General features: G+C 41.7%; 1 protein-coding gene across 2 annotated transcripts in view; it reads right to left on the minus strand.

Annotated features, from left to right (window-relative positions):
* Positions 1–25,169, minus strand: part of LOC109023102 (transmembrane protein 132E-like) — a 48,378-nt gene that overhangs the window by 18,415 nt on the left and 4,794 nt on the right. Inside the window, exons 1-2 of one of the 2 annotated variants that reach the window (XM_063694491.1) lie at positions 10,954–11,040; positions 8,534–8,689 (exon numbers count right to left, since the gene is read on the minus strand). The exons of the other annotated variant lie outside the window; for it this stretch is intronic. Coding sequence (XP_063550561.1) covers positions 8,534–8,689; positions 10,954–10,983 — 186 coding nt within the window. The 5' untranslated portion in view covers positions 10,984–11,040. Of the gene's footprint in view, positions 1–8,533; positions 8,690–10,953; positions 11,041–25,169 lie in introns of those variants that run through there. 2 annotated transcript variants of the gene reach the window in all.

The following is a 25,169-nucleotide window of genomic DNA, read 5'->3' on the forward strand; positions in this document are numbered from 1 at the left end:
AGCAGTGTGGACTTTTGATTTGAGCTAATACTATTACCAGTAGGGGGAAAAACCCATCCTCTTACTTGATACTTGAATTTAAGGAGTTGCTTTCGATATCAGGAGGCAGAAGAAGCATGACTGAAGGTTAGAGAGTTACTGATCTCAGTGATTTAGATGGTAACGTTCAGGGTTCTTTCTCACTGATGTCCAGAGCTGATGTAATTTCAACATTTATTTGTTTTGATAAATTTTGGAAATTATTTTTGAATGGTCAGAATCCCAAACAGAGAGAGGAAAGAGTGACTTATTAAAAATTTCGAGGAAGATGAACACTGGCTATGCTCAGACACCTAAGGTCAGATAAACACTGGCTCTAAATCTGCTCTCTCTTCTGTCCAGGGAACTTGACCCCTGACCCGGCTCTGACTACTTCCAGCTGGAGCTGACCCCACCCCCAGCTCCTGAGATGCATTCGGGGACCCAAGCCAGCAGCCAATCAGCACCTGGCATTCCTTGGGCCCCAGTGATTGGTTCATGGTCTGGCACATGACCACAGCTGGACCAATCAGATGGGGCTTCCTGTAGCTGGGAAAGCACAGCCTCCTTGACCCCAGGTCCTCGGCAAGCCCCAGGTCTGACGCTGGCAGCGGCCTCTGACTTGGGAGTGACTTCCTCGCATCAAGAAGCGGGAGCCCAGAGATGCTGGCAGTGCCAGGTTCAAACTTAGAGCCATGGGCTTCCAGTCCTTTCCACTGGGTTCTTTCTCACACGTGGAGCCGCCTACAGGTTCCTGTCTCATCTAATTTTCAGGTGGACTCGGGAACAAGGACGGGCTGAATTCAGCTACCGCCTCATTTAATGTGGAGCCGTCATTCAGGACGTGCGTCTCCATCGGAGACAAAGCCAGCCTTCCTGTGCGTGGCATAGCGGGAGCCCCAGTCTACATAACTGACTCCAGCAATTTCCTCTCCTAACCACACCTGCCACTCTCCTCCCTACCCTGAAAGTAATAGGACTCAGCTTCCACAGCCACCACGCCGTTCACACCACCTTCATGTCAAGAGGGTCACAGCATCCCCGGGAGGTCAGCAGCGAAGGTCCCAGCATCCCCATCACACAGAGGAGGAAGCTGAGGCCAGGAGGGCGTCTGGCCTGTTCAAGATTACAAAATCTTCCCAGGGCAAGAACCTGCATCTTCTCTATTCTAGGTAAATATTTCTGTTGGGGAATTATTATTATTTCTCTTAATAAAAAGTAAGACGTACTGTTTCCCAACACTGCACCTGCGCTACAGCACTGTAGCAAAGGGAACAAACTTTAGGATCATTCTTGACCTAGAATTCTGGGCCTACCACTAACCAGGTGACCTTGTGTGAGATGCCATTTTATTACTTGAAAATAGGGCTTATATTCTTACAGTAGTGTCAGGATGGAATGCCAGAGTCTACGTAAACTCAGACACACTATCCTTGTCCTTCTGAGCCTTTACATTTGCAGTTCCCTCTACCTGGCACCCTCTACCCTCAGATCTCGGCATGCCTCGTCCCTCTTTTGTGCAGGTTTCAGCACCAACACCACTTCCTCTGACAGGTCTTCCCAGATCCTTTCTCTAGAGTCCTTCAGCCCACCCACACCCAGCCATCTCTCTACTCCCTTACCTCCTATCTTTTTTTCATGACGTCTGTCCCCATCTCATTGCCAGACTTAAATCACATCGATTTTTCTGCATGATTGTCTGTTTCCTCCACTAGAATGTCAGCTTTGTGCGGCCAGGGCCAGCTCCCTTCCTCCCTCCTCCCGTTCACCACTGTATGCCCAGTACTTAGTGTCTGGCATGTAGTAGATGCATAGCAAAGATTGGTTGAAAGTTTGAATTCATGAACTAATGAACTGCTTAACAGAGTTACTGGCCTCGAGTACATGTTCAACAAGTGGTAATAGTTATTATAAGTAATAATACTACTTTGCCTCTTCCTCAGAGGACGAGGTCTTAGTCCTGGTAAAATATATAGGGACCCACTTATGTTAAATGGTTCCTGTTCACCCACCATGTCTCTGTGGCAGTAGGCAGCCCTGGCCTGTACTTGAGAAGTTAGTAGTACTCTCTAAACGGAGCTCCATCTTGGCAGGTAACCCACAAGCTTCCTAAGGACCTTTGCATGAGAGGGGCACTCGGGAGCTTTGGCTTTTCACATCCTGTGCCCTGGTGACACAGAGATAGTCCCAAGCTTCTCAGGACCCTCTTGCCTTACAGCCAGCAACTGCGTATTCCAAACTGCCCTGGGTAAGCTCCATCATCCACTGTTCTACAGGGCTATTTAGGACCCAGAACGAGTGGCCTCGTCCACAACTGGGGAGGGCCTGCACGGGTCTTTCATGTGCATCGTCTGACACTGTTGATGAGGGCATCATTCTCTAATCCAGCTATCCCCTGCTCCCTGTGCTTAGGGAAATGAATTTCAAAGCCAGGACTGCTCGTGGCTTCCTCATAAATGGGCAGTTCCAGGCTCTGGGCCATTCTTGGTCCTGAGAAGCCACAACAGTGACCAACCTATATTCTTTGGTTCCAGACCTTAATGAACTGTCAGGATTTAGAAAGCCCAAATATTCACAGAAGAGCAGATATAATTTTCTGGGTGGTTAAGTGGGCCCGCCAAAGTATTCTTGTTTTCACTAAACTACTACTAACGTCAAAAGAGCCTGAATCTTTTATCAAGCTGTCAGTCCTCACTCTTTCCTTTCCCTGCCTTGCCCCACATCAGAACCCACAAGCAAAAAAGTCTGTGCACTGCTTCTCGTGGTGCTGGCATGAAGTTTGAACCACGTATGTCCTGGCAACACAAGGAAGCCCCATCCTAACCAGCATATAACCCAAGCTGGCCATCTGTTTCTGTGCTCCCCAAACATTTATGCAGCTGCTTGTAAGCCTGCCCTGATCTCCTCTGAAAACTTTGTTATGTAGTAAGTCTTGTTATTCCTTCCTGCTTTGTGTGTGTTGGTGGAGGTGGAGGGAGGTGGGGGTGCAACCAGCACCATTGCCTTAATTTTAGGAAAGTGATGGTTTTCTCGCTTCCACTGTTGGGTCAAAGGGCTACTATATGTCTGTTAAAAAGGGATACTGGAAAATGTTAGAATTATTAAATACACAGTACAATCCAAAGGAGTGTCTGTTCTTTACCAATCATAAAGGTTGAAAGACAATTAAAGTTTTCTCTCTACATGCTTCAGTTTTATTTAACACTGGGCTTGTTCACTGTGTGAACTCGTAGTACCTTCTGGGATGATTCTTCTCAACCTGGGGACACCCTCAGCCTTCACGGCTTTCCTTGTGAGACTCCACCGGACCTGAATTATCCAGCCTCTGATGCAGTGTTCCTCTCAATGTTCAGAGCTTCCCCCGAGCCCCAGCAGACCTGCCCATACACCCACTCTCTGCTCTCATAACACCCGAGACTGGCCTGGTAGTGACCACACTACCACAGTAGCCAGAATTGCACTCACATCGTCAACTGTGTTCTTGGTTGCTTCGTGTCAGCCTTCTGTTGGATCATAGGGACGGGGCTCTTTGTTCCTTTTGCTCTCCATTCCATCCTGCAGCGCAGCCCTGGGACTGGCGTCTACTAGATGCTCATTTAACATTCATTAAATGTTGTTGAATGAATGACTGTTCTGGGCCACTGCAGGAAATAGTACATTCCCTAAAGGGTATTGAGTGCAGAAAAGCTGCACTCTTTAGGGACTTGGGACCTTTGGCTCTTTAGGGACTCGGAAGCTTTGGCTTTTCAGATCCTGTGCCCCAATGACATAGAGATAGTCCCTGAAGAGCCTATGCAAATTAGAAAATAGTGCCTTTTCCAACCCTGACAAAATTGTCCTTATATACCAATTTGGGTAGAACAAGACACTTTCTTGCCATCTTTTGTACAGCTGTCCTACTAAATTCATACATCTACAATGTCTAGGATGTGAATTACATTGCCTTAAACATGTCCATGGGCAGCACACAACCTGCACAACCCTACTCAGCAGTCCTGAGTGTGTTCAGACATGCTTAGGCTGGGCAGCCACTCCATTGGGACAGAACCTGATTCTACTGCAGCCAGGCTGGATGGCCCTGTGCCCCTCCACTGACCTCTACTGGAGGAATGTGCTCATGATTCCCCAGGCCATCCCTATGTGGCTTTATCTACTGAGACATTTTACATTCTAAAACTGTAAAATGGATTTCAAGTAAAATCACACAAAGTAGCTACTAGCTAGAAGTTCATCCACATCATGAGGTTAACCCATCATCCAAAAAGCAGATGCCACAAATCTTTTAGGGAAATACAACAGTGACATTCTGGGAAAAGTGAGCTGAGCAAAGGGAGGAAGCCCCCTCTGGTGAGGGAAGGCATGGGGAGGATCCAGGGAGTATGATGAGGTGGCTTTTGCAAGGCGACTTTTGGTTTTCCTAGGATGGGATTGCATCATACAATGACTCTCTGGGGTCAGAACTGTGCTTTGTCTAGATCACAGCTCCAAACTATGCTGCCCCCATGACGTGATTAGACACGGAGGGAGGCTAAGGCAGCTTCACCCCTGCCCTCCCCAAAGCTCAGACCATAGGGCACCCCGCTCTTCATCTCTCCTGAGAAAGTGTGCAGTCATTCACGGTGACCCGTGAGCCTCTAGGGACCCAATACTCTGCATTAGTCCAGGAGAAAAACACAAGCAGGTGACTTGCTTCATCTGCATTTTCACCAGGAGTTTAGAGTCAGTTACAGACAATACGGTGCCATTATCTAATATAGTGGTCATTATTTTTTTTCTCATTTTTACCTGAGGAGAAAATTACACAGGTTATTTTATCAGGTGAAGTTTTAAATGATCTTTGGTATTAATATATAATACAAAGTGACAGCCTCTATTACTGCAAGGAACTGAAGAGAAAATTGGAAGTTTACTTCTTACAGAGGAACCTGGAGGCCCATAGAAAGGCAAAGGAACCATTTGTCGTTCTTGACAGAGAGAGCTTTTCTCTCATTTGAAGACACAGACTTACAGTCACAAACTGAACTGTGGCCATTCATTTAAAAAGTCATATATAGACACGCAGGTTTGAATATGATTTTCAAAATCCAAATTTTTCCTGAAAAAAAATGCTTCCACAATGCAACATCCAACATTATTTCCACATTTTTACACATAGGATACTTTTGAATTTCATAAATGACCCCATTTTTAAATTTTAAGTAACTCAGTTCATTGAATAATTGTCAGTACTGTAGGTCAGGAGTTTAAAAGGAACCAATAGTGCCTATTCTATTTAGTAAATATCTTGACAAGCCATAGAATCTCTGTTGCAAATACTAAATTCTGTTGTAGCTGAAAGCAGCCATAGACAATACATAAAAAAAGAGACATGGCTGTGGTCCACGTATTAGTCCGTTTTCACACTGCTATAAAGAATATTACCTGAGACAGTCATTATAAAGGAAAGAGGTTTAATAGACTCAGTTCTGGCCGGGCGCGGTGGCTCACGCCTGTAATCCCAGCACTTTGGGAGGCCGAGGCCGGCGGATCACAAGGTCAGGAAATCGAGACCATCCTGGCTAACACGGTGAAACCCGTCTCTACTTAAAATACAAAAAATTAGCTTGGCGTGGCGGCTTGCGCCTGTAGTCCCAGCTACTCGGGAGGCTGAGGCAGGAGAATGGTGTGAACCTGGGGGGTGGAGCTTGCAGTGAGCCGAGATCGTGCCACTGCACTCCAGCCTGGGCGACAGAGCAAGACTCCGTCTCAAAAAAAAAAAAAAAAAAACGACTCACAGTTCTACCTGACTGCGGAGGCCTCAGGAAGCTTACAATCAAGGCAGAGGGCAAAGGGGAAGCAGGCACCTTTTTCACAAGGCTGCAAGAGGAGAGGAGTGAGTGAAGGAGGAACTGTCAAACACAAAACCATCAGATCTCATGAGAACTCACTCACTCTCATGAGAACAGCATGGGGGAAGACACCCCCATGATCCAGTCACCTCCCTCCCTCAACACGTGGGGATTACAATTTGAGATGAAATTTCAGCGGGAATGCAGAGCCACACCATATCAGTCCAATAAAACTTTATTTACAGAAACATTGTGGACCAGACTTGGTCCATGGGCTTTAGTTTTCTGGCCTCTGCCAAAGATGAATATTCCTCCAACCCTCCCCGAATCAATTCTCCTGTAAAATTTCTGGTCTCCATTAATTGCAGCTCTATATTTTCTGTTTGTAAAAGAAAAAAAAATCTTGATTTCTCATTTTTTTACACCTAAGATGATATCCATCAACAAATCTCATCTCTACCTTCATGAATTAAGAATCTGAACACTTCTCACCACCTCTACCTCCAGAGCTTCCTCCCTGACTCAAGCCCTTGTCATCTTTGCCTCAATCACTGCAGTGCACTCCCAAGTAGCCCTAGCTTTTGCCCTTATTACTTGTCAGCCTTCGCTTGACAGCAAAGTAATCCTGTTAAAATGTCTATCAGCCTCTTCTTCTCAAGCCATGTCACACACACAGTCAAAGTGTTTATAGAAGTGGAGTCTATAATGTTCAACACAGTCTCTCCCTGTCTCTCCTACTCTCAGACTTATCTCTTCCTTCTCCCCTTGGTCTCACTGTTCTCCCTGGTATTCCTTTAACACACCAGACACGTTCCTGCCTCAGGACCTTGGCACATGTCACACTGTCTACTGGACTGCTCTTTCTCCAAGTGTTGGCAGGACTTCTTTAACCATTTCCTTACATTTTTAGTTGACTTTCTCAGGGCAACTTCCCTGAAAAATGAATCTTTACATATCAAAATATTATTTCATGTTTCTCTGCTTTATTTTACTCCTTAGCAACTTGTCTAACAGTCTATATATTTATAGATTGGATCTACTTTCTTCTATACAGAGCCAGGGATTTCTGTTAATTTTTTTCTTTTCTATATCCCCAGTTCCTAGAATAGATGAGGTGCCCCATTGATGGGTGTTGAATGAATGAACAAATGAGTGAACAATATTGTTAACTATGCAGACTGGATACTGAAGCTCCAGGTAATTCTTTTTTTTTTTTTTTTTCAAATGGAGTTTCGTTCTTGTTGCCCAGGCTGGAGTGCAATGGCATGATGTCGGCTCACCACAACCTCCACCTCCCAGATTCAAGCGACTCTCCTGCCTCAGCCCCCCTAGTAGCTGAGATTACAGGCATGCGCCACCACGCCAGGCTAATTTTTTGTATTTTTAGTAGAGACCGGGTTTCTCCATGTTGGTCAGGCTGGTCTCGAATTCCCGACCTCAGGTGATCCACTCGCCTCGGCGTCCCAAACTGCTGGGATTACAGACATGAGCTACCACGCAGGTGATTTTTATACATATGGCTAAGCACACTCAGATCTTCAGAATTAAAACTAATGAACATTAAAATGGAATACCATGTTTAACTATTGAGCTGGTAAAGACTTATTTTTTATAAAGTAATATCCTATGTCAGGGAGGGTATAGTGAAAGGAACATTTCCTATACTATCTATTTCAAAGTCAATTAACACAGTCTTGCTCCAGAAAACTTTGTCAATATTTAGCAACTGTCTTAACATTGCTTATGCAAAGTGGTCCAGTAATTCATATGAATAAATCACCCTAAGGAAATAACTGGAGACATGAACAAAAATATTTAAAATGATATTCACTGCAGCATTGTTAATGATATAAAAAAAGAAATATTCTAAATACCCAACAATAGAAGGATTAGCCAAATGATGCATGTCTCAGCTGAATGGTGAGATATAACATGTCATTAAAATCATATTTAGAAAGGTATTAGTAACATGAGAGAAAAGCTTGCAATATATTGTTACAACAGACTGAAATGGCTTCAGTTCTTCCATCTCAGCATACACCAATGAGCCCTGGTCTCCTCAGGGCTGGATATACTTTCCACCCCTCTGACTTTTGGCTCAACCCTGTTGATTTGCTTGGAAACTTAAAATTTCCAAAGTGACTTGCTTTGGCCCATGACAGGTAGGTAGAGGAGCTACCTACACATTCCGCAAATATATGCATTTTCCCACTATGAATTCTTATTTATCTGTTGTATTTAAACATATTTCCCAAGGCCATTTGTAAGTTACATTTTTGATGAATCGAAGAATGATCTTTTTAAAGCTGGACTTAAGTAATGTAAATACTTGAAAAACATTCCATGATTTAGACTGATGGTTTTCATACTTTAGTGGAATTCAGAAACACCTGGGAATTTCATTTAAAATGTGGACTCCAGGGCTTCCCTCCCAGACTGATCTGGGGCAGTGGGAGTGAACAGAAGCCAACATTTAAAAAAGTATTTCAAGTGATTATGACATAAGTTGTCACTGGACCTCAGGCTGATGTTACTGTGAAGTCAAGTGACAACTTATGTCAGAATCACTTGAAATACCACAAGTCATTCAGGTTCTTGGCATTTTGAATAAACAACTGCACAAAATGCACAAACAAAGCAATAAAAGAATGAAACACTGAAAGCAGTCAGGCTGTCCTGAACCTTACCTGTAGGAGTCTCATGTATTTCTGTTGGCCCTCGTGTGCTTCTGTCATCATCCTGAGAGAGACACACAGGCTGAACTGCTGTCCCAGGAGAAGGACATGAGACATGTGGCACGAGCCACCCCAGCTGAGTCCCCAGGATGAACTCACCAGGATCGTCTGTAGGAAAGATTCATTAAAAAAAAAATGACTGCTCTTTTAAACCACTGAACTTAAGGGTATTTTATTATACAATAATATACCAATACAGCTGTATACTTTAAAAAGACAGCATGCTAAGAATGGTAACCATAGTAAATATGCTTTCATCTTCTTGAGAAAAAGATAGATGCAGAGAAGAAACTAGAAATAAATTCGTCAAAAGTTAATTGTGATTATCTCAAGGCAGTGGGAAAATAGATATTTTAAAATTTTATTCTTTGTAATTTTCCACATTTAACAAAAACATTAGTCACTTTCACAATCAGTAAAAAACAAAACTAGAATTGTTTCCCTGACAGAGTACATTTGTGTCATTTGTATGGTAGAGAGAGGTGGTTTTGGTATACGGTAGCAAAGCAGTGTTGTTTAGTGGGAAAAAGAAATTGGATCTGGAATTAAAAATCCTGGGATAGGTTTCTGTCTCAACCCCATCTGCCTAGGAGATACTGTTCTGAGCAACAGAGCAGTGAAACAAGCCTAAGACACCTAACAGGGCAACTGTAGGGATTATGTGGAAATACAAACATTTATGCAGGAAGGTCATTTAATAATCCAAATTTTAATTATATCTCAGTGAAGCAGGAGAATAGGATTTGGAGGCAGGGAACCTAAGGCCAATTTATGCTGACTTCCTAGAACTGAATCAAAAGGAAAACCCCACCTTTCTATGCCCAAGTAACAAAAGGATCAGAGGCTACTCCCTTTGCAACCCGACCCGCTTTCTGTGTTGCAGATGAGAAATGGAAAGTACCTCTGATTGGTCGGTCCCCTCCCACAACCAATCATACTGGTCACAGGCCTAGTCTTCATTTGCATAGGGGTGCAACTTTGTAACTTCACTTCAGCCTCTGATTGGTCACCTACTGCGACCAATCAGACTGGTGGTCCCAGGCCACTCCTTCATTTACATAGGGTGTAACCAATTAACCAGTGGAAACTTCCAGAGGGTATTTAAACCCCAGAAAATTCTGTAACCAGGATTCTTGAGCCTGCGCCCACTCCAGAGGGTAAATCTCTGCTTTTGTACTTTCCAGTAAATCTCTGCTTTCAGTGCTTCATTCTTTTATTGCTTTGTTTGTGCATTTTGTGCAGTTGTTTATTCAAAATGCCAAGAACCTGAATGACTTGTCGTGAGTATTTCAAGTGATTCTGACATAAGTTGTCACTTGACTTCACAGTAACATCAGCCTGAGGTCCAGTGACAACTTATGTCATAATCACTTGAAATACTTTTTTAAATGCTGGCTTCTGTTCACTCCCACTGCCCCAGATCAGTCTGGGAGGGAAGCCCTGGAGTCCACATTTTAAATGAAATTCCCAGATGTTTCTAAATCCCATTAAAGTATGAAAACCATCAGTCTAAATCATGGAATGTTTTTCAAGTATTTACATTACTTAAGTCCAGCTTTAAAAAGATCATTCTTCGATTCATCAAAAATGTAACTTACAAATGGCCTTGGGAAATATGTTTAAATACAACAGATAAATAAGAATTCATAGTGGGAAAATGCATATATTTGCGGAATGTGTTCATACGTGTTCGTAACAATCGGGCTCCAGTCAGGACACAGACGCTACATCACTAGTTTGAACATTAAGCTTTTAATATAACAATTATCTATTGAAAGGGATGAAAACTCTTCAGAATATAAGGGGACTTCAAAAAGTTTGTGGAAAAACAAAATTAAAAGATAAAAGTAAAAAATATAAACTGTGTTTGTGAGCATGAAGTCTATCAAGTTGAAGACACTTTTGTGAGTGATGATGCCAGATATTTAGTCCATCCCTGTAGAACTGAGGGTCCTGGAAATGTTACCATGTCAATGCAGTCTTTTCAAATTATGAACTGGAGAAAAACAGGTAAATAGATTCCTTTAAATATAGATTTTTTTTTTAATTTTAGCAAACAGGAAGTCAGAAGAAGCCAAATCAGGACTGTAAGGTAGATGCCTAATGATTTCCCGTGGAAACACTGGCAAAATTGCCATTTTTCCTTATTTTTTTGTTTTGATTATTATTTTTTTCTTTTTTTGAGACAGGGTCTCCCTCTGTCGCACAGTTTGGAGTGCAGTGGCACAATCATAGCTCATTGCAGCCTCAAACTCCTGGGCTCAAGCAATCCTTTCACCTTAGCCTCTGAAGTAGCTAGGACTATAGATGCACGCCACCATAGCCAGTTAAGGAATTATTATTACTATTATTTTATAGAGACAGGATCTCACCATGATGCTCAGGCTGGTCTCAAACTTCATGGGCTTAAGCAATTTTCCCACCTAGGTTTCCCAAAATGCTGGGATTCCAGATGTGAGCCACCATGCTCAGCTGCACAATTGCCCTTGTTCGATGAGAGGAATGAGTAGGAGCTTTGCATTGTGATGGCGGAGAAGGACTCTCTATTGAAGCTTACTTGGGTGTTTTTCTGCCAAAGCTTTGGCAACCTTTCTTAAAACACTCTCATAGAAAGCAGATGTCATTCTTTGGCCTTCCTGAAAGTCAACAAGCAAAATGCCTTCAGCATCCCAAAAAACCATTGCCATGACCTTTGCTCTTGATCAGTCCACTTTTGCTGTGACTGGACCTCTTCCACCTTTTGGTGGCCATTGGTTTAATCGTGCTTTGTCTTCAGGATAGCGCCAGTAAAGCCATGTTTCATCACCTGTCACAATTACTCAATGCAGTTCTTCGGGATCTTGATCCCATTTGTTTAAAATTTCCAATGAATGAAAGCTTTGCTGTTCTCTGTGGCTGATCTGGGCAAAGTTTGGCATCCACTGATTGGACTCCACTGACTGGAAACTTTGCTCAACTGTAATCATCAGCCAGAATTGTGTAAGCTGAACCACTTGAGATGTCTATGGTGTTGACTGTTGTTTGTGCTGTTAACCATCAGTCCTTTTCAATTAGGGCACAAACAAAAAGAACTTTTTTCCTGCAAATTGTTGTGGATGGTCTGCCATTGTGGACTTTATTTTCAATATCATTTTGTTCATTCTTAAAATGATTTAACCATTTGTAAACTGCTAATTTCCTTTAGGCATTATTCTCATAAACATTTTTTAGCATCAATTATCTCACCATTCTTACACCCAAGTTTCACCATAAATTTGATGTTTTTGCTTCAATGTTTGCAGAATTCATGTTGCACTCACAGAGGCTTTTTCTCAAACTGATGTCTTCTTAATTCTTGCTGCCTTAAACTAAATCCTGCTCAGATGTGCTACAAAAAGTCAGTATGAATTTATTTTGATGCGAAAAATGGCTTGAAATCCAAGCATAATTTTTCAATAAATATGCATTTTCCACTAATTTTTGAAGACTCTTTGAACAGGAATAATAAATGGAAGGAGCAGCTACTACTTGTAGGGCTAAAGGAACGTACCCAAGAAGTAAAAAACATAAAGCATACTTTCTCCCAAGCTGAAATTCAGACCTCATTGAGCTGGTGTGGCTGTACCCCATTGCCCGGTTGGGAAGTGTGCTGAGTGTCTTGGGCCAGAGCTGGTTCCCAGCTAATGAGCCAAGTTACCCACTGGTGGGCCAGTGAAACTCACTGAACAGTGAACACCACCAGGCCTCTGCAGGCTGCTGGGAGCTATGCCACAGGAACAGAAAGAAGACACTATAATCAGGAAGAAGAGCTCTTCCTCAGCTGTCCCTTTCACTGTCTCTCTAGCACCCCCCATTGGAAAAGTCCAATGTTGCATCAACAAAACAGAAATATTTACAGGGTCCAGCTCCAAGACCACAAAGCAAGGACAGACGGGTGGAGTTGGAGCTGACAGGCAGCAAACAGAATTGGCAGAATTACTTCTTCTAGAAAGTTCAAGAACATCCGTATTCGAAATTTCCTGTCATACCTTGCAACACTATGTATGGTGTTAATTTTATCTTTGTTATTCTGAACGTTCTAAATCTGTTATCAATGAGTCAGTTCTATTTGAAAAGATGTACTGGATGGTTATGATAATTCATTTTAGCAGAAACTCAATTTTCAAGGGAGCAAATGAAAACATAGAAGATAAGTAGTCAACATCACAAAGCATGTCAAATATGAAGTGAAAAAAATAAAATAAAAGCTGTCTCTTATGGAAGTGCTTAAGACATTCATTCATATTTGTGTTTCCCATGGGTCTTTAGATCAAGATAATAGAGCAATTAACTATATCTAAAAGACTTTAAACATCTTTGTACTTAATTCTTATGGACAAGGACAGCTGAAATTCACTTTTGAAATGGGGACTACTTGCATGTTTTTCTACTTTCTCTCCATAATAAAACAGGAACAAATGCAACTACTTTCTTCCAGTGATAAAATGAATGAGCACATTCATGGAAAGCTCCTCAACTCACATAAGAGGTTGTGAAAGGAAGAGTGATTTTCTGAGCCTTTGGGGATGTAGAGTCATTGAGAAGCATTTGTCTTAATTAATAACAGAGATTAAACTTAAACATGCTTGGCAGCTGTTCCAATATACTTTATGATTATCACAACAAGCATACTTTATCTCTACAGTGATAAACAATATGTAACAACAGTTGTCAAAAATCTGTTTGATGATGCGATATTTACATATGTAGTTGGTATTAAATGCTTTATTTTTGAAAATTCCTTGGGGCTAATTGTTGTTGTTGCCTAATGGGAAGTTTAAAGGAGATCTTCAATGATAATAATTGTAACCAGTCATCAGTACTTTATGTCTTAATTAATGATGCCATCTAGAGAACAGTAATTGAGACTTTCAGAGAAACTGAAATCTAGGGGGAACAAAAGAAAAACAGGAAATCACATAAAGGGAGGGGGCATCAAATCATAATACAAATTCTGCTCCAGGCATTGCTTAAATGATAAAATACAGAGGCATAGGGAAGACCGGTAAAAATCCAGGGAGAAAACACAGCAAAAAATTGAGGTAGATTTCATAGTTTGAGTCTAGGGAGGTTAACTGTCAACTAAAACAAAAGTAAATTTAAAATTTAACGATCTACAGACAAAGAAAACATATTCTACAGTTGCTACATTTTGTTGTCTACGAAGTTCTTTTTTTCAATCAAAAAGTAGGGGATATTTTAAAAGACAGAAAAGTGTGGGCCATAATTCGGAAAGTAGAAGTGAATAGAAAAAGATCCTGCCTGATCCCAGATGCTGAAGTTAGCAGACATGGATTTACAGAAGCTTTTGTAAATATATACAAATAATTAAAGAAAAAAACGTATTCAAAGAAATAAAGGAAAATATGGTATTTATGAGAGAAAGCAATTGTAACAGAGAAATGTATACTACAAAAATATAAATTTTAGAGTTAAAAAAGAAAAATAACAAGAATGAAAAATTTGCTGTATTGACTCACCAACATATTGAGATGTCAAAAATATGTATTAGTAAATTTGAATACACCTTAAGAAAAATAATTAAATCTTAAGAATAAATAGAAAAATATTGAAGATAAATTAGCAAGACTTCTTGGACCTTTGAGACAATACCAAATGGCCCAACATCCATGTAATTCATCCGAGACCAAGTGAAGACCAGAAGAGAGAAAGAGACAAGGAAAGGAAAATGAAATACAGAAATAACAGTCAAAACTCACTACATTTGGAGAAAAATGTTAACTTACAGGTCTAAGAAGTGTAACGAACTTCAAGTAGTTTAAACACAAGCAAACCACGTCAAGGTACATCATAGTCAATCTGCAAAGCACCAAAGAGAAAGAGAAAATACTGAACTCAGCCAAAAAAAAAATAAGTATTAAGACACGTTACATAGAAAGAAACAAGATAGCAATTAACAGCCCATTTTAACAAGAAACAGAGAATAGCATAACAACATGTTCCAATAGAACGGAATAATAAAGAATGGATTTACTGATACAACAACATGGATGGATGTCAAAAACATTATTACGTAAAAGAAGTCAGATGCAAAAGAGTACAAACATAAAAATTCCATTTATTTCTTATATATGAAATGTTAGAAAAAGGCAAAACTGTAATGTCAGAAAGCAAATCACATTTGCCTGTGTCTGGGGTTAGGGAACAGGGATTTCTATCAAAAGATCATAGGGAGATTTGGGGGATATGATGGGAATATTGTCTATCTTCTAGGAAGTAGTGGTTACAAAGCTGTAAACATTTGTAAAGCTGATTGAAGTGTATACCTAAGAAAGATGAAATTCACTGTAGGCAAATTATATCTCAATAAAACTGGTTTTTAAAATGTCCTGAAACCATTACAAATCAGGATTCTTTTGATCACAAGAGAAAAAAATCCATTTATTGTCCTAATCAAAAAATAGTAATTCATAAGCTCTTGTAAGTGAACATGCCAGAGATAGCTTTAAGTATGGACAAATCTAAGGCGTCAAAGATCGACTGGGAATTTGTTCTCTTCATCTTTCACCCGTGCTTCCTCAGTGAGGGTTTTCCTCTCAGGCAGGTTATCCCTTCACAGGAAGATGGCAGCTGGAAGCTTCATTGTTCTGACAATAGCCTTGGGACTGATAATCACTGGGCCATCATAGGCCAAGTGATGTGAACCAATCACGGTGGCTAGAGAGATAGTATATGCCAGTTGACTAGAACCATCACCAGCTAAACCTCATGGTCCAAGAGCCAGGAAGAGATGGTTTCCCAAAGGAAAATCAGAGTGTTATGACCAGAAGAATTCATAATCAGCAGGCCAGTGCAATGGACATCATTCTATGTGTTATGATTGGGAAAGGAAAAGCAAGCTCACCTTTTATGGCCATATTCCATGTTCTGAGGATGTATTCTAAACGATTCATGGATTCTCATGGCTACAACAATTGCAGTGGATATGAAAGGATTTATTCCAGCTACAAACTACAAATAATTTCCATAAGGCTCCTCTTACCTAACTCATGGGCAGCAAGTGCATGTGCAAGTTCCTGACGCAGTATAAAGTGCAATAGTCTTTGAGTCACTTCATTTATACCATCATTAACTCATCTTGGGCAGCAAGCCACATGCATGGTCCTTGCCACAATACAGCAGTCTCTGTGTCACCTTATATATGCCAACACTGAGCCTCCTCCCCTTGTGATTATGGCGCCCCCACAGCCCTGAAGTTTGAAGTTATTCAGCATTTGATAGTGCCTCTCTCCTGTAAGTCAAGCCCAAGCTTATAGTCACTGAGTCATGCAGCCATTTAACCAATAACAGCAATCAATTCAAACCTGAGTCTTGCTCACTCAGTGCCCTTGTTCTAATTCTATTCTTCTCTGGAAGACAGGGGCCTTGCTAGGTATTCAATACTTACTGTGTTATTGAATTCTTGGAACGCTGTGATGCCTGTGTATAATCATCCCCATTTGATTGTCCGTGCATGATCTGTCAACACTTTGTACCCATCGCCTCCTCTATCTTCCCTCTGTGTGCTCTCCATGCTACCCTGGTCACACAGAGCTCCTTGCTGTTTCTTTAAGACACCAAATAGGCATCCATTTCAAGGTCTTGCTAATTGTGGTTTCCCATTCCTGGAATGGATGTCTCCAAAATAATAGTTTTATTCATTTTTGCACTTCCTTTGGGTCTTGCTGAAATAGCATCTTACGCTTCCATGAAAGACTTCTATGGGCACTCTACATAAAACAGCATCGCACTTAGTGTCTCAAATAGATTGCTAAATAAATTTACTTGCTGGGTTTTAGAGATGAATAACTTGGAGCTCAGGGTGATTACAAGTCTTAGCTGAGCAGGCATAGCTGAAAAGCAGCACAGCCAGGATTTTAGCTGTGTTTTCCAGGCTTTACACATGCTTTTCCCATCACACCATACTTCTATCAAACATTGAACACAATGGTTTCACCTTAATCAAACCAAATCTTAGAAATATCTACAACATAGAAAACTGATGAAAGCAGTGCTGCTGTCTATTGATGTGAGAATCTGAATCGGTTGCATGAAACTCACGGAACAGTTTAGAAACCATAGTCTGGGCATACCTGGGCCTCAGAACTCACCTACTTCAACCCTGCACACCTTGGCTCAGGACCCTAAAACTCAGATAGCTTAAGGGGCACCTCTTCAGGAGACACAATTTGGGCCTCCCAGCCCTTTGTTCAGAGCCCTTTCCACTGAGTGTGGTTGGTACAGGCACAATCAACAGGTCACAGACTGCAGATCAGGACCCATGTCCTAGTCTGGGAATGGGGATTTTTCTGAGCAACAATTTCTCTGAGCAAATTGTTTTTATTCTCCACGGGCTTCATCCAACAATGATGAAAAAGGCCAGGCTCACCATAAAAAATGAGGACTGAGCCCTAGTTAGCTGACATAATTGTAATAGTTACAATTAATTAAGTCATTGTTATGTGGTAGGTACTGCTAAAGTTCACTATTTGTGTTAATCCATTGACTCTACCTCACCCTATGAGATAGTGTATCTCTCAGTCCTAGTTTGGTAGCAAATATCACAGCAAACCTTAGTTGCTTCACACACAAAGATGTTTTTCTTGTTCACTGGTTTCTTGACCTATGTACCAATGACTGATTAGTTGAAAATTCCCAACCACACTGTTACCACAGAAAACCCAGGAAGGTGAAACTGGAATATTGCTAGTCATCATGGTAGAAAGAAAAAAAAACTATGGATGCCACAGTGATTAAATGCCCTGCAGCATGAGTGACATGTTATTACTTTTGTTCACGAATCAGTGGTCAACATTGCATGACTCTATGGCCCCACCTAGCACTTAGACAGTAAGGAAATGCAGCCCCACCTGTCTTAGTCAATATTGGCTGCTATAACAAAATACCACAGACTCATTGACTTAAAAACAAACATTTATTTCTCATCGTTCTGGAGGCTGAAATTCCAAAAATGGGCTGTCAGCATGGCTGGGTTCTCGTGTGGGCTCTTTTTCTGGTGTACAGACAGCTGCTTTCTCATTGTTTCCTCTCACAGCAGAGAGAGGTCATCTGTCTCCTATCTCTTCTAAGGGCACAAATCTCATTCTTGAGAGCCCCATCCTCATGGCCTAATCACCTCCCAAAACCCTTGCCTGCACGTACCATCCCACTGGGTGTAAGGGCTTCAACATATGAATTCTGTGGACACAATCAGTCCAGATGCTCTTTAGGGCATCAGTCCACATGCCCTAAAGTTAAACAGCTAAAATATGATGAGCAGTGCATGTGCCTGTCTCAAACAGTTGCTGATCCACTAGGTGTTGATATGAACCCTATTTTATACATAAGAAAGTTGACATACAGAGAAGGTGACATCACCCAACTTCATCCAACAAATGAGTGGCATAGCTGGGGTTTGAGCCAGTGGTCTGGCACCAGAGCCTGCCTTCCACATCACACCTCGTCATACCCCACTGTGTGGTCAGCAGCATTCAGCGAGAGCCAGTCTGTGGTCAGTATTGCAGTTTCCTCTAAAAAGAGCAGATAGAGCACTGTTGTCATTCTTTCCCAGCCTCCTCAGACAAGAAGGATGGTATTTTTGCTGTACCCTAGAGGTTCTAGAAGGGAAAACTAGAATGGCGTTGGGATTCTATGGGCTGATGAGCCCTGTCCACAAGGGCCACCACTGGGAAAAGGTAGAAGGAGGCTTGGGATTTTAGGGTGCAGTGATACTCACCAGATGCCAGTGCTGGTCTCTTACCCCTAAACTTTTCCAGTCCAGGAAGCGGTCTGGGATGTGGCATCAGGTCTGTATCATTGAGCAGGCTCTCCCGGCCTCCTTATCGGTCACCACCTCTGCACCTGGTGTCCTGAAACTGAGCCTGGCTCCAGGCACACCACCCACTCATGAGCTCCCAGGATCTCCCTGTGGTGGGGGAACTTTATGTACTGCGACTTGGGTCATTACATGAATTGTGAGCAGGGTTCATTTACTTTAAACACAGGTGTTTACAAAACAAATATCTCCAACTGAACAGACACACACACACACACACACACAACACTTCATGCTGACAGTAGGTTCCACTTCCAAGCTAGGAATTGTTGCTCAAAGACTTTTAGGCGTCAGAACTAAAAGTCAGATGGGACAATTGGCCTGAGTTTTAACTAAGGAAAAACCTCAAGGATAGATATTGTATCTTATCTCCAAATAAGGCCATGTACACAGAGGGTATATAGCCACAGAAACACTTCATCAGCATTAGAATAAGAATATGGTCTCACCTAAATGTGTACTTGAGTCCCAGTGTCATATATCTATTGTATATTTGCAGAGGTGATATCTACCATAGTTAAAGCTGTGAGAGCACGGACCTGCCCATACTACTAGTGGAAGTCAGACATAAAAGGTCAGTATACACACACCAGTGCCCACAGAGAAATATCAGCCCTGCACATTTGGGAAACTCTATTTTTGAAAATAAATCCCATAATTTTCTTTTGAATCACGTTAGTATTTTTTATTTGGGTTAAAGGCATTGGTGTAATAAACATAAACATTTAAATAACACCACACTTTTTAAACCCTGTTTTTATTAGTTTTCCATGGTACTGTAATAAATTGTAATAAACTTAGTGTCTCAGAGCAACGTACATTTATTATCTGAGAGCCTGGAGGTTAGAAGACAAAATCAGGTTTCGCCAGACTAAAATCAATTGCCCACAGCACTGCATTCCTCCTGGAGGTCCAGGGAAGAATCTACCTTCAAAGCCAGCAATGCCCAGCACCATCTTCCTCGGGTTGTGTCACTCTGGTCTCTGCTTCTGTCATAATACCTCCTTCTCTGACTCTCTGCCTCCCCTTATTTATCTAAAAGGCTTTGCGATTAGATTGTGCCCACCTCGATAATCCAGGATTGTCTCCTTGATCTCAATGTCCTTAATTTAATCACATCTGAAAAGTCCTTTCTGCCATGTAAGTTAACATAATCACTGGTTCCAGGCATTGGGATATGGACACTTTGGGATTAATTATTCTGCAGTGTTCTTTTTTAAAAAAATGTTTCAGGAGCTTTGTACACAGAAGTGTTCTTGACTTTCTTCTACACTGAGGTCCATGTTCTTGGCACGGGCTGTGGCCGCAGACAACACTCCCTGCTGTGTTCCAGAGACACTGCCAGCAGCCAGTGGGCCCGGAACCCCAGAAATGTTCTCCCACCTGGGATACTTCTAATGTTCTCCCACCTGGGATACCCCTAGTGTTCTCCCACCTGGGGTATCTCTAATGTTCTTCCACCTGGGGTACCTCTAATGTTCTCCCACCTGGGAAGCACCTCGCCTGGAAAACTGACACTTCAAAACTCTTTGGGGTGACTGAGAAAGCCTTTTTTGTTACTCTCCTTCTGGTTTCCTAAACCAGAATTAGAAGCTCATTATTTCAGGAAAGAAAGCATGAGTCTCAACAGAGCCTATTTGTGTAAAGTCTGTATTTTGCTTGTAAAGCAAAACAATTTGGATATCTCTATCTACCTATCTATATAGATACATGGAAGCAATTTTCAATAGATGTAGAATTTCAGTTGTACAAGATGAAAGGAGTTATAGGGGTGGATGGTGGCGATGGTCATACAATATTATGAATGTGTTTAATACCTCTGAACTGTGCACTTAAAAATAATTAAGATGGTAAATTTTATATGTGTATTTTACCACAATAAAACATAATTTTATAAAACTGAACTAGAAGGCTAATTGCTTTATTCTGAACACATCGAAGGTGTATGCTGAATGTCACTCCCAGGAACACTTGACTGGAACGCAGGGGCCTGGCGCTGTGGTCTTGGGCCAATCTATCTGCTTTGTGGGTCTTGATTTTCACAACTATAAAATGGGCATAATGCCAGTTGCCATTCTGGATTCTCCACCCAAGTGCTCAAGACAAAATCCTATGTGTACCCCCTACTTTCTCTTTTATCCTGAGCCCCCACATCGAGGCTCCTAAGTCCTTTCAGTTGAGAAATATTTAATCAAACCCAGCCTCTTCTCCCCACACCAGTGCCACCACCAGGATCAAGCCAGCAGCACTTCCCACTGCAAGAGCTTCCCAGTGGGCTCCCTGTTCCCGCCTGAAGTCTGAAGACTCTTCTCCTCACTGCAGCCACATCGCTTAATCCTTTCAAAGCTCACATATGATTATGGCACCTCCAGCATTAATGTCATATGGCTTCTCACTGAGCTCAGGATGCAGACTCCAATCTTTATGGCCTTCAGGGCCCTTCCCGCTCTGACCCATCTGAGATCCCAGCTGCATCTGGCCCCTCTCAACAACCTCTTCCCTGTACCCATTATCTGGCCACAACACTGCACGTCCCCTGCTCTCTCTGTCCTGCCGCAGAGCATTTGAATTGTTCTTCCCTGCCTTGAATGCTCTCCCCATGCTCCCTAGGTCTAGTCAGCCCATTCAAGATTGTCATTCATTCAACAGCTGTCAACTGGGCACCCACTGCGTGTTTGATCACGTGTTTAGTGGGATCCTTATGGGATGAATGTCTTCCTCCAACACGCACACACGTGCGCACGCGCGCACACACACACACACACACACACACACACTGCCACCAAGTCCCATGTGTTTTTCCAGGGTTAAGCTGACCTTAGTCCTCTACCACCCACCAACCAGCCCCAAATGCAACCGTCATAGGAAAAATGCAAGAGCAGAAGACATAAGAAGAAGTGACAGGGAAAGGAGAAAAAAGAAAGAAAAGATAAATATTTTTAAAATAAAGGAAAAAAGAAAAAGGAGTGAGAGAAAGAGGGAGGCAGGCTGAATGGATGCTCCTCAGAAGGTGGCATCCAAAAAGCCAAGGTGGCTGCAACTGTTACCTCCATCTCTCTTTCAGCTCTTATTTCAACATACATTTGTTGAACATCCATGAGATGTCAGGTTCTCTTCCAGGTGGTGCGTATACGAAAGTATGAAGACACCTGTAATCCCAGCACTTCGGGAGGCCAAGGCGGGCAGATTACAAGGTCAAGAGATGGAGACCATCCTGGCCAACATGGTGAAACCCTGTCTCTACTAAAAATACAAAAATTTGCTACTTGGCAGGCTGAGGCAGGAGAATCGCGTGAACTCAGGTGGCAGAGGTTGCAGTGAGCTGAGATCGTGCCACTACATTCCAGCCTTATAACAGGGTAAGACTCCATCTCAAAAAATAAAATGAAATAAAATAAAATAAAATAAATATAAGTATGAAGATAAACATGAGCTGCCCTCACGGAGCTGACGTTCTCCTGAAGACAGAGAAAAGTCAGCACACAAATAAATGTAATAAGATTTAGAACAGTGCTAAATGCCATGAAAGGAAGAAAAAAGATAGGACAGGAAGACCAGGCAGGAGACGAGGACAGGCATCTGGCAGGAGATGGTGGTGGCCGGCTCCACTGCTGGTGGTGAGGCAGAGTAGAGGGTTAACTCTGGATATATTTTGGAGGTTACAGCCACTAGAACTTGCTGATGGACTGAATATGATTCTTGAAAATGGAGAAGCATCCTGGGTGACTCCTCTATTTTTATTCCAAGCAGTGGGATGATGGTGGTGCCATTTGCTGATTAGGGGAGACGGATGGAAAATTCTGTCAACACAAAAATGGGACTTGAAGAACCTCATGAACTGTGGAATTACCGAAAGCTTAGTAAACCCTTTACAAATTAGGTTCCCAGAAACAAATGCCACAGGCAGAGTTAATTAACAGGAATTTCACTGAATGAGAGGCTTGTTCTTAGAGTTACAAATGATGCCCTTTGAACGGCAACTCACATCAGAATCACTAAGTATTCAGCCCATGGACTGGGAGCAGAAAGTTGAATCGATTAGTAATGGAACAAGAATGAATTTCTGGTGAAAACACAAATGGCCCCTGGCCAAGTGACTGTCTAACAGCTGATCACTTGCAGTGTGCTTGCTGGTGTGCCACTGAAGAAGGTCTGCATGTCTCATCTGAAATGTGACAGCCGACAGCAGTATCACTGAAATCAGTAACAGTGCCTGGCCCTCATCACCGATTGCCAAACATTTCAGAGGAAAGAACTGGGACTTGGAAGGTGTGGATTTTAAGGTCTGTTTAGGCGCTGCCTGGCTGGGTACAATAAACACATTCTTTGAACCAGAGTAATAACAGGATAAATGACCTGGGAAAGGTCACCCCGTGCCTCAGTTTCCCTGGGAGGGTGACCTTAATTAGATGATCAACAATGTTTCCATACAAATCAGATACACTCTGTGGGCTTTCAGCTGCCGAAACACAGCGGACGGAGACATGAGATGGGGATGGCAACGCTGACGCCACCAGGAGCCGAGCGTGCACGTGGGGGAAGCAGGCCTGGCTGGGGATGGGCGCAGTGTGGAGATCTGCAGAGTTTCGGAGTGGTGGATGAATGTGTGGACTCTGGAGTCAAGTGGCCTCTGGGGAGGTGCTGTCATCCCCGTGTTGCAGGTGGGGACACTGAGGCTCAGGGACATCCAGGGACTTGCCCCAGGTCCCACAGCCAATAAGTGGCAGAGCAGATATTTGAAGCCAGGTTGGCCTGGCTCTAGGACCCAATACTCCTAACTCCGTGTTTTAGAGGAGCTTTGCCATCTGTGGTCCATGATATGCCACTTCCTAGATTTCCCTGCTCAGCCTGGCCAAGACAAGAACAGGACCAGATGTCCCCATCCAGGAAGAAGCTGACTCAGCTTCTACCTCTGCTCCCCTCTGCCTTTGTCATGTGGAAACAGCCAGGAATGACATCAACCAATCAGTCTCTCTCTCATCTCTCTCTCCCTCTTTACCTCACTTTCTCTCTCCCTCTCCCTCCCTTTCCTCCCACTTTTCTCACTCTCTCTCCCTTCCCTCCCTTCCTCTGTCCCAGTTATGATATCCATTCTCAGAGCCAAAGTCAAGAGCAGGATGTCTATTTAAATAGGAGTTAATTCCAGAAATACAAAACAATTAAGTAATATACCATATTAACAGTGTAAAGGACACACACACACACGAAATCCTGTCCATTGATGCAGAAAAGGCATTTGATAAAATTCAACAGCCGCTAATGAGAAAAATTCTAGGCAAACTAGGAATAAAATTCAATTCCTTTACCCCAATTAAAAAGTATCTAAAAATATTAATAGCTAAGAACATACTTAATGATTAAAGACCGAATATTTTCCCTTTTAAAAAAACAGAAAAAGATTGTTTGCTGTTACAACTACTATTCAACGTAGTGACTGAAGTCCTAGCCAGTGCAATAAGGCAAGACACATAAGTAAAAAGGCCCACAGATTGGAAAAGAAGAAATAAAGTGTTTCTGTTTACAGGTAATAAAAATATCTTCATAGGAGATTTCAAGCAATCTATACAAAAATTGCTAGAAACATAAAAGGAATTAGTTGTGCAAGGTTGCAGAATACAAGGACAATGTGAAAAAAATCAACGTATTTCTATCTGAATGAGGAACCGGAAACTGAATTTAAAACATAATCCCATTTAGAGTAGCAACAAAAATGAAAGATTTATATATAAGTCTAACAAAACACATTGTCTGTATGCTAAAAACTTCAAAATGTGATAAAACACAATGGAGATATACTGCATTCATTCATTTTAATCAACATCAGAAAAATGAAAATTCTCCCCAAATATATGAGTAAGATTAATGCTATTCCTTTCCAAATCTTAGCAGAAATTGTTTATAGACATAGAAACTTATTTTAAAAATGTATAAAGAAAGACTATGGAATATAATAGTGAAAACAATTTGCAAAAGAAAAGTGAGAAAAACCATGTTGTCCAATGTTGAAACTTTGTATGTAGCTACAGAGGATTTCCCAACATAGGCACTGTGGAATCAGATAACTAGCGATTGTGCAGGACTCTTCTGTACAATATTGAATTTTGAGTAGCATCACAGACCTTTACCCACTAGATGCCAGTAGCAATATTGCCTACCAAATCATGACAATTAAAGATGTCTACAGATGGTGCTAAATTGTTACCTGTGTGGCAAAGTCACCCCAGATGAGGACAATAATAGTTAAAACATTATGATTGTCAGAGGGGTCAACACACAGGTCAATGAAGCAGAATAAAGACCCCAGAAATATAACCACATAACTATGGCAAACTAATTCTTTTGCATAGGTGCAAAAGCAATTCGATGGAGAAAAGATAGTCTTTTCAATAAATAAAGTTGAACAAGCAGATATCCACATGCAAAAACATAAATTAAATAAAATAAAAACCTCAATAAACAACTTAATTCTTAAACGTTGCACAAAATCTACCTCAAAAGGGTTCATAGATCTATAAATAATATGAAGAATTATAAAGCTTTTAAGAGAAAATTTATTGCGGCCTGGGGTTATAATAAAGGGTTTTATTTCTTTGGCATAACACCAAATACATGATCCATAAAAGAAAAATTCAGTAAATTAGACTTTGTGAAAACTAAAATCTTTTGCTCTGCGGAAGAAACTATAAAGAAAATGAAAATACAAGCTATAGACTGAAATAACATATTAGTAAATTG

This window comes from Gorilla gorilla, chromosome 10 (assembly GCF_029281585.2).
Source record: "Gorilla gorilla gorilla isolate KB3781 chromosome 10, NHGRI_mGorGor1-v2.1_pri, whole genome shotgun sequence".
NCBI lineage: Eukaryota > Metazoa > Chordata > Mammalia > Primates > Hominidae > Gorilla > Gorilla gorilla.